This window comes from Nerophis ophidion, linkage group LG08 (assembly GCF_033978795.1).
Source record: "Nerophis ophidion isolate RoL-2023_Sa linkage group LG08, RoL_Noph_v1.0, whole genome shotgun sequence".
NCBI lineage: Eukaryota > Metazoa > Chordata > Actinopteri > Syngnathiformes > Syngnathidae > Nerophis > Nerophis ophidion.
The window spans coordinates 5422668-5434950 of record NC_084618.1 but is presented as its reverse complement, the minus strand read 5'-3'; the positions used below and the strand labels follow the sequence as shown (position 1 = coordinate 5434950).

Below are 12283 nucleotides of genomic sequence, written 5' to 3'. Positions count from 1 at the left end.
GCTTCCATAACGGGAAACGGTTCTCAAAAAGGGATTTGAATCCATGGAATTGTTTTTTTTCTTATCGAACAATCAGGAGAACCGGTTTCAAACATCATCCCGAGCCCTATGGTCGCGAAAATACGGTATAATGGCTCCCATAACAGGAACCGGTTCTCAAAAAGGGATTAGAATCCATGGAATCGGTTCTTTTCTTATCGAACAATCGGGAGAACCGGTTTCGAACATCATCCCTACCCCTATGGTCGCGATAATACAGTATAGTGGCTTCCATAACGGGAACCCGTTCTCAAAAAGGGATTTGAATCCATGGAATCGGTTCTTGTATAATCAAACAATCGGGAGAACTGGTTTCGAACATTACCCCTAGCCCTATGGTTGCGAAATTACGGTATAGTGGCTTCCATAACGGGAAACGGTTCTCAAAAAGGGATTTGAATCCATGGAATCGGTTCTTTTCTTATCGAACAATCGGGAGAACCGGTTTCGAACATCATCCCTACCCCTATGGTCGCGATAATACGGTATATTGGCTTCCATAACGGGTACCCGTTCTCAAAAAGGGATTTGAATCCATGGAATCGGTTCTTGTATAATCGAACAATCGGGAGAACTGGTTTCGAACATTACCCCTAGCCCTATAGTCGCGAAATTACGGTATAGTGGCTTCCGTAACGGGAAACGGTTCTGAAAAAGGTATTTGAATCCATGGAATTCGTTCTTTTCTTATCGAACAATCGGGAGAACCGGTTTCAAACATCATCCCTAGCCCTATGTTCGCGAAAATACGGTATAGTGGCTCCCATAACAGGAACCGGTTCTCAAAAAGGGATTCAAATCCATGGAATCATTTCTTTTCTTATCGAACAATCGGGAGAACCAGTTTCGAACATCATCCCTACCCCTATGGTCGCGATAATACAGTATAGTGGCTTCCATAACGGGAACCCGTTCTCAAAAAGGGATTTGAATCCATGGAATTGGTTCTTGTATAATCGAACAATCGGGAAAACTGGTTTCGAACATTACCCCAAGCCCTATAGTCGCGGAATTACGGTATAGTGGCTTCCATAACGGGAAACGGTTCTCAAAAAGGGATTTGAATCCATGGAATTGGTTCTTTTAAAATCGAACAATCGGGAGAACTGGTTTCGAACATCATCCCTAGCCCTATGTTCGCGAAAATATGGTATAGTGGCTTCGATGACGGGAACTGGTTCTCGAAAAGGGATTTTAATCCATGGAATCGTTTTTTTTCTTATCGAACAATCGGGAGAACTGGTTTCTAACATCATCCCTAGCCCTATGGTCGCCGAAGTACGGTATATTGGCTTCAATAGCGTGAACCGGTTCTCAAAAAGGGATTCGAATTCATGGATTGGATTTGGTTCGGTTCTTTTGTTATCGAACAATCGGGAGAACTGGTTTCGAACATCATCTCTAGCCATATGACTGCAAAATACCGTATAGTGGCTTCGATAAAGAGAACCGGTTCTCAAAAAGGGATTTTAGTCCATGGACTTGGTACTTTTCTTATCGAACAATCGGGAGAACCGGTTTTGAACATTATCCCTAGCCCTATGGTCGCGAAAATACGGAATAGTGGCTTCAATAACGAGAACCAGTTCTCAAAAGGGGATTCCAGTCCATGGGATCGGTTCTTTTCTTATCGAACAATCAGGAGAACTGGTTTTGAACAATATCCCCAGCCCTATGGTCGCGAAATTACGGTATAGTGGCTTCCATGACGGGAAACGGTTCTCAAAAAGGGATTTGAATCCATGGAATCGATTCTTTTCTTATCCAACAATCGGGAGAACCGGTTTCTAACATTATCCCTAGCCCTATGTTCGCGAAAATATGGTCTAGTGGCTTCGATAACGAGACCCGGTTCTCAAAAGGGGATTCGAATCCATGGAATTGGTTCGGTTCTTATCGAACAATTGGGAGAACTGGTTTCGAACATCATCCCTAGCCCTATCGTCGCGAAAATACGGTATTGTGGCTTTGATAACGGGAACCGGTTCTCAAAAAGGGATTCCAGTCAATGGGATCGGTTCTTTTCTTATCGAACCATCAGGAAAACTGGTTTTGAACAATATCCCCAGCCCTTTGGTCGCAAAAATACGGTATAGCGGCTCCAAATACAGGAACCGGTTCTCTAAAATGGATTAAAATTCATGGAATTGGTCATTTTCTTATCGAACAATCGGGAGAGCCGGTTTCGAACATCATCCCTAACCTACTATGTTTGCGAAAATACGGTATAGTGGCTTCGATAACGGGAACTGGTTCTCAAAATGGGATTCAAAACCATGGAATCGGTTGTTTTCTTATCGAACAATCAGGAGAACCAGATTAGAACACAATCCCTAGACTTATTGTCGCCAAAATACGGTATAGTGGCTTTGATAACGTGAACCGGTTCTCAAAAAGGGATTTTAATCCATGGAATCGGTTCTTTTCTTATCGAACAATCGGGAGAATCGGTTTGGAACAATATCCCCAGCCCTATGGTCGCGAAATTACGGTATAGTGGCTTCCATGACGGGAAACTGTTCTCAAAAAGGGATTTGAATCCATGGAATCGGTTCTTTTCTTATAGAACAATCGGGAGAACCGGTTTCTTACATTATCCCTAGCCCTATGTTCGCGAAAATATGGTCTAGTGGCTTCGATAACGAGAACCGGTTCTCAAAAAGGGATTCCAGTCAATGGGATCGGTTCTTTTCTTATCGAACAATCAGGAGAACTGGTTTTGAACAATATCCCCAGCCCTATGGTCGCGAAAATACGGTATAGTGGCTCCGAATACAGGAACCGGTTCTCTAAAATGGATTAAAATTCATGGAATTGGTCATTTTCTTATCGAACAATCGGGAGAGCCGGTTTCTAACATCATCCCCAACATACTATGTTCGCGAAAATACGGTACAGTGGCTTCCATAACGGGAACCGGTTCTCAAAATGGGATTTAAAACCATGGAATCGGTTCTTTTCTTATCGAAGAACCAGGTTAGAACACAATCCCTAGACCTTTTGTCGCGAAAATACGGTATAGTGGCTTCGATAACGTGACCCGGTTCTCAAAAAGGGATTTTAATCTATGGAATCGGTTCTTTTCTTATCGAACTATCGGGAGAACCGGTTTGGAACAATATCCCCAGCCCTATGGTCGCGAAATTACGGTATAGTGGCTTCCATGACGGGAAACGGTTCTCAAAAAGGGATTTGAATCCATGGAATCGGTTCTTTTCTTATAGAACAATCGGGAGAACCGGTTTCTAACATTATCCCTAGCCCTATGTTCGCGAAAATATGGTCTAGTGGCTTCGATAACGAGAACCGGTTCTCAAAAGGGGATTCGAATCCATGGAATTGGTTCGGTTCTTATCGAACAATCGGGAGAACTGGTTTCGAACATCATCCCTAGCCCTATCGTCGCAAAAATACGGTATTGTGGCTTTGAGAACGGGAACCGGTTCTCTAAAATGGATGAAGATTCATGGAATTGGTCATTTTCTTATCGAACAATCGGGAGCGCCGGTTTCGAACATCATCCCTAACCTACTATGTTCGCGAAAATACGGTATAGTGGCATCGATAACGGGAACCGGTTCTCAAAATGGGATTTAAAACCATGGAATCGGTTCTTTTCTTATCTAACAATCAGGAAAACCAGGTTAGAACACAATCCCTAGACCTATTGTCGCGAAAATACGGTACAGTGGCTTCGATAACGTGAACCGGTTCTCAAAAAGGGATTTTAATCCATGGAATTGGTTCTTTTCTTATCGAACAATCGGGAGAACCGGTTTGGAACATCATGCCTATGTCCCACTAGGCCTCCTTTCCATGCCTGCTTAATGACATGTAAATTAGCGCAGCTCCCAGGTGTGATCAATCATCCCTCCTGTGCAGGACAAGTGCTACCAGTACTGGCCGGATCAGGGCTGCTGGACCTACGGGAGCGTGCGGGTGGCGGTGGAGGACTTCACCGTGTTGGTGGACTACACCATACGCAAGTTCTGCATCCAACACGTAAGCTTGCACACGTTTTTTTTTTTAAAAACGGGGCCTGACCGCGTGTCCGCCTCGCAGCAATCCACCGACGCCGCCAAGACCACGCGGATGGTGACCCAGCTCCACTTCACCAGCTGGCCCGATTTCGGCGTGCCCTTCTCGCCCATCGGCATGCTCAAGTTCCTCAAGAAAGTCAAGGCGGTCAACCCGCCTATTTCCGGGCCCATAGTGGTCCACTGCAGGTATACCAGGAAACACACACACACACACACACACACACACACACACACACACACACACACGCCTTCTCACTCTTGTTGTTCTTCAAAAAAAGAAAGGCTAAACTGGTTTGATGGCATCGGTTCTATCCATTCACGTTAATAGAATAGAATAGAAAGTACTATATTGATCCCTGTGGGGAATTCAGAACCACAGTTCGCTCACAATGGATAATAAACACATAGGTATTTTTACATGTAAATAATATAAATACAGGCTATTATACAGCATTATTCACATGTGAATAATATAAATGCAGTCTATTATACAGCATTATTCACATGTGAATAATATAAATATAGTCTATTATACGATATTATTCACATGTGAATAATATAAATGCAGTCTATTATACAGCATTATTCACATGTGAATCATATAAATGCAGTCTATTATACAGCGTTATTCACATGTGAATAATATAAATATAGTCTATTATACGGTATTATTCACATGTGAATAATATAAATACAGTCTATTATACAGCATTATTCACATGTGAATAATATAAATACAGTCTATTATACAGCATTATTAACATGTGAATAATATACATACAGTCAATTATACAGCATTATTCACATGTGAATAATATAAATACAGTCAATTATACAGCATTATTCACATGTGAATAATATAAATACAGTCAATTATACAGCATTATTCACATGTGAATAATATAAATACAGTCTTTTATACAGCATTATTAACATGTGAATAATATAAATACGGTCAATTACACAGCATTATTCATATGTGAATAATATAAATACAGTCAATTATACAGCATTATTCACATGTGAATAATTTAAATGCAGTCTATTATACAGCATTATTGTCATTTGAATAACATAAATACAGTCTATTATACACCATTATTCACATGTGAATAATATACATACAGTCTATTATACGGCATTATTAACATGTGAATAATATACATACAGTCAATTATACAGCATTATTCACATGTGAATAATATAAATACAGTCAATTATACAGCATTATTCACATGTGAATAACATAAATGCAGTCTATTATACGGCATTATTCACATGTGAATAATATAAATATAGTCTATTATACGGTATTATTCACATGTAAATAATATACATACAGTCAATTATACAGCATTATTCACATGTGAATAATATAAATGCAGTCTATTATACAGCATTATTCACATGCGAATAATATAAATACAGTCTATTATACGGCATTATTCACATGTGAATGATATAAATACAGTCTATTATACAGCATTATTCACATGTGAATAATATAAATACAGTCTATTATACAGCATTATTCACATGTGAATAATATAAATGCAGTCTATTATACAGCATTATTCACATGTGAATAATATAAATGCAGTCTATTATACAGCAGTATTTACATGTGAATAATTTAAATGCAGTGTATTGTACAGCATTATTGTCATTTGAATAACATAAATGCAGTCTATTATACGGCATTATTCACATGTGAATAATGCTGTACAATACATACATGTATAATACATATTTGTATTATACAGCATTAAATAAGCAGAAAATGCTGTATAATTCATATATTATACAGTATTATACATACATGTATTATACTGTATATATATTATTCACATGTGAATAATATAAATACAGTCTATTATACAGCGTTATTCACTTGTGAATAATATAGTCTATTATACAGCATTATTCACATAATGAATAATAAAAGTGGATAATATAAATACAGTCTATTATACATTAAAGTAGAGTCAAAAAGGAACATATGCATTATACAGAACTAAAATCTATGACTGTTGTTTGTATCTTCAAATGCTTCGAATGCTAATGTTAGCATTCCAACAGTATATATATATATATATATATATATATATATATGTATATATATATATATATATATATATATATATGTATATATATATATATATATATATGTATATGTGTGTGTGTATATGTGTGTGTGTGTATATATGTGTATATATATATATATATGTATATGTGTATGTGTGTGTGTATATGTGTGTGTGTGTGTATATATGTGTATATATATATATATATATATATATATATATATATATATATATATATATATACACATATATACATATATCTACATATGCATATACACACATATATGTGTGTGTGTGTGTATTGTTGTTGCCATTCAACCCACGCTTCCGTGCAAATTGCTTTAGGCTTTTGAGCAAAAAAAAAAAGTGTATTTCATTGTGTTTATTTCTTCAGCGCGGGCGTCGGTCGGACGGGAACCTTCATCGTCATCGACGCCATGATCGACATGATGCACGCCGAGCAAAAAGTGGACGTGTTCGGCTTCGTCTCCAAGATCCGAGAACAGCGCTCGCAGCTCATCCAGACGGACGTGAGTCAGGGTGCCGACGTTCCCTCGACGCGTTGAACGCGGTCATTAAACACGGCGGCGTCTCCCCCCCCCCCCCTGCAGATGCAGTACTCCTTCATCTACCAGGCCCTGCTGGAATACTTCCTGTACGGGGACACGGAGCTGGACGTGTCGTCTCTGGAAGGACATCTGCACAAACTGCACAACACCTTCAACACCGGGGACCGCGTCGGCCTGGAGGAGGAGTTCAAGGTAATTGGACTTTTTAGGGACAGAGGACCCTATTGTATTTGTAAGGTTTTATTATTATTAGGGACCGCAATGTCCCTTTGGTACAATAGGACAGAGGACCCTTTTGTTTTTCTAAGGTTTTATTCTTTCTTTATTGTTATTAGGGACCGAATGTCCCAATGGGACAGAGGACCCTGTTGTATCTGTAAGGTTTTATTATTATTCTTCATTATTATTATTCCGCCCCTTCTTCAAGCTGTAATTTGACTCACTTAACGTGCTTCAAAACTCACCAAATTTGACACACGCATCTGTATGGCGGACCTTGCCATGTAATAAAAAAAGAAGTTGGCAAAAACCCCTTCAAATAAATTCTTCCTAAAAAATGTAATTTTTGCTTCTTTGAGCTGTAATTTGACAACCTTAAAATGCTTCAAAACTCACCAAACTGGACACACACATCAGGACTGGCGAAAATTACGAACTAATAAAAAACAAAAACAAACAAAAAAAAAAACTCTAAATTACGCTTTAGCGCCCCCTAGGAATAAAACACAGACAAAACTGCTGGTAACTTCCGTTTGGAATGTCGTAGAGACATGAAACAAAAACTTCTATGTAGGTCTGACTTAGACCTACATTTCATAAAATAACTTCCTTCAGCAAAAATCAACAGGAAGTTAACAAAAACCCCTTCAAAACAAAATGTTCCTAAAAAATGTAATTTTTGCCTCTTTGAGCTGTAATTTGACCCCTTAAAATGCTTCAAAACTCACCAAACTGGACACACACCAGGACTGGCGAAAATTGCGATTTAATTAAAAAAAAAAAACAAATAAAAAAAACTCAAAATTGCGCTCTAGCGCCCCCTAGGAATAAAACACAGACAAAACAGCTTGTAACTTCCGTTTGGAATGTCGTAGAGACATGAAACAAAAACCTCTATGTAGGTCTGACCTAGACTTAGATTTCATAAAATAACTTCCTCTGCAAAAATCAAGAGGAAGTTACCAAAAACCCCTTCAAAACAAAATTTTCCTAAAATATTTAATTTTTGCCTCTTTGAGCTGTAATTTGACCCCCTTAAAATGTTTCAAAACTCACCAAACTTGGCACACACATCAGGACTGGCAAAAATTGCGATCTAATAAAAAAAAAAATACCAAAACTAAAAATTGCGCTCTAGCGCCCCTTAGGAATAAAACACAGACAAAGCTGCTCCTAGGAAGAAAACACAGACAAAACTGCTTGTAACTTCCGGTAGGAATGTCGGAGAGACATGAAACAAAAACCTCTATGTAGGTCTCACTTAGACCTACCATTAAATAATTGACATCCTTCAGCAAAAATCAACAGAAAGTTGGCAATTACCCCTTCAAAACAAAAGTTTTGTAAAAACCCGTTACCTTTTGTCAAACATTATGGGTGACAGAAAGAAGCACCAGTGTGACCCCAGGATGCAGGGAAGGTAGGTAACGTGAAGGTAAAGATATGTTGAATGGGTAAAGGCAGGAAACACCAGCAAAAGTCGGTCCCGTCCAGCGCTGCTTGCAGCTTTAATTTTTATTGTTTTTTTTTACTGACATGTGCTTGCTTTGTGGCTCAGAAACTGACAAACATGCGCATCATGAAGGAGAACATGAGGACGGGGAACCTGCCTGCCAACATGAAGAAGAACCGAGTCCTGCAGATCATTCCTTGTAAGAGCGCCCACTTGTTCCCCACATCTTGGCGTTCTTGATTCTGACGCTTTGCTCTTCTCTCCCAGACGACTTCAACAGAGTCATTCTGTCCATGAGGAGAGGTCAAGAGTTCACGGATTATATCAACGCATCCTTCATAGATGTAAGGATTTTTCCTTATTTTAATATATTTTTTTTTCAAGGCTGTCCAGGCTCCATACTAAAATATCAGAGGATGCAAGGCCATTTTTGATACCTTTGATTTTGTAAGGTTAAAACTAGATATGTCCGATAATGGCTGTTTTGCCAATATTATAGTTAGCACGTGTCAAGTACCAAAATATATGACTCTGAGATGTATACCTGCAAAATAGCTAAAGAAAAAAGCTAATATACTAACATTACTACGTGTCAAGTACCAAAATATAGGGACAAAATAAGCTTAAAAAGATAGCTTGCTAACGCTAACAGTTAGCATGTGTCAAGTACGAAAAAAAGATGACGTTTATACCTGCAAAAGTAGCTTAAAAAAAGCTAACATTGGCATGCTAACATTAAGCATGAGCCAAGTACCAAGTTTTTTGACTGTGTATTACTGCAAAATTTGCTAAAATTGCCAAAATGTTAATGTGAACATGCAAACTGTACTACCTAATACTAAATACAACATATCTAGCATGCTAACGCTAACATTTAGCATGTGTCATGTACCAAAATATGTGACTCTGAGGTGTATACCTGCAAAATAGCTAAAGAAAAAAGCTAATATACTAACATTAGTACGTGTCAAGTACCAAAATATAAGGACAAAATAAGCTTAAAAAGATAGCTTGCTAACGCTAACAGTTAGCATGTGTCAAGTACCAAAAAAAGATGACGTTTATACCTGCAAAAGTAGCTTAAAAAAAGCTAACATTGGCATGCTAACATTAAGCATGAGCCAAGTACCAAATTTTTTGTTTCTGTGTATTCCTGCAAAATCTGCTAACAAAGCCAAGATGTTTCGCTCTAGCGCAATTTTTGAATAAAACACAGCAAAAAGTGCTCCTGGGAAGAAAACACAAACAAAATTGGTTGTAACTTCCAGTAGGAATGCCGGAAAGACATGAAACAAAAACCTCTATGTAGGTCTCACTTCGACCTACATTTTAATAATTGACATCCTTCAGCAAAAATCAACAGGAAGTTGGCAATTACCCCTTCAAAATAAAAGTTTTGTAAACACCAGTCACCTTTTTTCAAAAGTCTCCTCTGAGTGCGTTTGTCGTTTCGGCTTCAAACTCGCACAGGAGATAGATTAAACCCTTCTGATTAAAAGTATAGAACAGAGTTTTGATTACTGCTCCGGTTTTGATTTTACGCGCCTTCAAAGAACCCCTGCGCAAAGTTACCTAAAAAATGTAATTTTTGCCTCTTTGAGCTGTAATTGAGGGACGACGTGGCGCAGTGGGAGAGTGGCCGTGCGCAACCCGAGGGTCACTGGTTCAAATCCCACCTAGAACCAACCTCGTCACGTCCGTTGTGTCCTGAGCAAGACACTTCACCCTCGCTCCTGATGGTTACTGGTTGGCGCCTTGCATGGCAGCTCCCTCCATCAGTGTGTGAATGTGTGTGTGAATGGGTAAATGTGGAAGTAGTGTCAAAGCGCTTTGAGTACCTTGAAGGTAGAAAAGCGCTATACAAGTACAACCCATTTATCATTTAATTTGACCCCTTTAAAATGCTTCCAAGTGCAAGTTAAAGCTCTACTATACAAAGCAAAAGCCATTTATCAACAACATCCAGAAACGCCGATCTGTAATTTGACCCCCTTACCATGCTTTAAAACTCACCAAATTTTACACACACATCAGGACTGGCGAAAATTGCCATTTAATAAAAAACCAAACCCTAAAAATCAAAATTGCGCTCTAGCGCCCCCTAGGAAAAACCCAGACAAAACTCCATATAATTTCTGTTAGAAATGTCGTAGAGACATGTAATAAAAACCTCTATGTTGGTCTGACTTAGACCAGGGCTTGAGTAGCGGCGGCAGCGGCCAAAGGCGGACCCGACCAACGCTGCTTGCAGCTTTAATTAGGGTCCGCCCTGCCTATGGCAAAGGACTCCACAGGAGTCCTTTGCCATGGGCAAGGACCCTATTGAATCTGGTGCGTTTTATTCTTTCTTTATTATTCTTCTTATTATTATTCCGATCCTATGGGCTGTAATTTGACCCCCTTAACATGCTTCAAAACTCACCAAATTTTACACACTCATCGGTATGGTCCGGCAGACCAACTTATTAAGCAACCAAAAAAAAAAAAAAACTCAAAAATGCGCTCTAGCGCAATTTTTGAATAAAACACAGAAAAAACTGCTCCTAGGAAGCGAAAACAGACAAAACTGCTTGTAACTTCCGGTAGGAAGGTCGGAGAGACCTGAAACAAAAACCTCTATGTAGGTCTCACTTAGACCTATATTTTAATAATTGACATCTTTTAGTTGGAACAGAGTTTTGATTACTGCTCCGGTTTTGATTTTACGTGCCTTCAAAGAACCCCTGCGCAAATTTTCCTAAAAAATGACATTTTTGCCTCTTTGAGCTGTAATTTGACCCACTTAAAATGCTTCCAAGTGCAAGTTAAAGCTCTACTATGCAAAGCGAAAGCCATTTATCAACAACATCCAGAAACGCCGATCTGTAATTTGACCCCCTTACCATGCTTTAAAACTCACCAAATTTTACACACACATCAGGACTGGCAAAAACTGCCATCTAATAAAAAAACCAAACCCCAAAAATCTAAATTGCGCTTAGCGCCCCCTAGGAAAAAACCCAGACAAAACTGCATGTAACTTCTGTTAGAAATGTCGTAGAGACATGAAATAAAAACCTCTATGTTGGTCTGACTTAGACCAGGGCTTGAGTAGCGGCGGCAGCAGCCAAAGGCGGACCCGACCAACGCTGCTTGCAGCTTTAATTTTAATTTGTCACCCGTTTTGTGAGTGCATGAATGTTTAGTCGGGTCATATTGTGCATAAATGACATGATTGTGTTTCAGGGCTACCGGCAGAAAGACTACTTCATCGCCACGCAGGGTCCTCTGTCGCACACTGTGGATGACTTCTGGAGGATGGTGTGGGAGTGGAAGTGTCACTCCATCGTGGTGCTCACTGAGCTCCAGGAGAGGGAGCAGGTATGTCGTCCTCCCTGCTGTCAGTCAATTGCTGGACTCCTGGACCTTTGTTGTTGTTTGAAGACACGAAGGTGTGTTTGCAGGACAAATGTTACCAGTATTGGCCCTCGGAGGACTCCCAGACCTACGGCGATTACAGCGTGGAGATGAAGGGAGACGCCTTGTGCGAGGCCTTCAGTTTACGAGACTTGGTACTCACCTTCGTCCCGGTAAGATGTCATAATGACGCAGTACAAGATCGACTACGCCCGACTGATGACTGGAATAATACCTTTGAGCCGTCAGTCAAAGTGTTTATACTTTTATCACACATACAGTATTTCCTCATGCAGAAGAAGGGAATGTTTTTTTTTACTCAACTGCAGAGAGTACTAGACTTGTTGTATAACAATCCCAGGCTTTTATTTGTGCAACTTTTTCTAATATTTCATAATGTGAAGTGTATTTTTCACAATTTCACAAAGCCAGCCTTTGTTAGTATGAATTCAAAGATATTTTTGTATTGTACAATTAATGTAT

At 39.3% G+C, this 12283-nt stretch overlaps 1 protein-coding gene across 2 annotated transcripts in view; it reads left to right on the top strand.

Moving 5' to 3' along the window:
• LOC133557233 (receptor-type tyrosine-protein phosphatase epsilon-like) overlaps positions 1–12283 on the top strand; it is a 275984-nt gene that overhangs the window by 258405 nt on the left and 5296 nt on the right. For both annotated transcript variants that reach the window (XM_061907545.1, XM_061907546.1), the window contains 8 exons: positions 3922–4041; positions 4102–4265; positions 6558–6693; positions 6775–6924; positions 8510–8603; positions 8672–8748; positions 11630–11764; positions 11848–11973. In XM_061907545.1, coding sequence (XP_061763529.1) covers positions 3922–4041; positions 4102–4265; positions 6558–6693; positions 6775–6924; positions 8510–8603; positions 8672–8748; positions 11630–11764; positions 11848–11973 — 1002 coding nt within the window. The remainder of the gene's footprint in view (positions 1–3921; positions 4042–4101; positions 4266–6557; positions 6694–6774; positions 6925–8509; positions 8604–8671; positions 8749–11629; positions 11765–11847; positions 11974–12283) is intronic.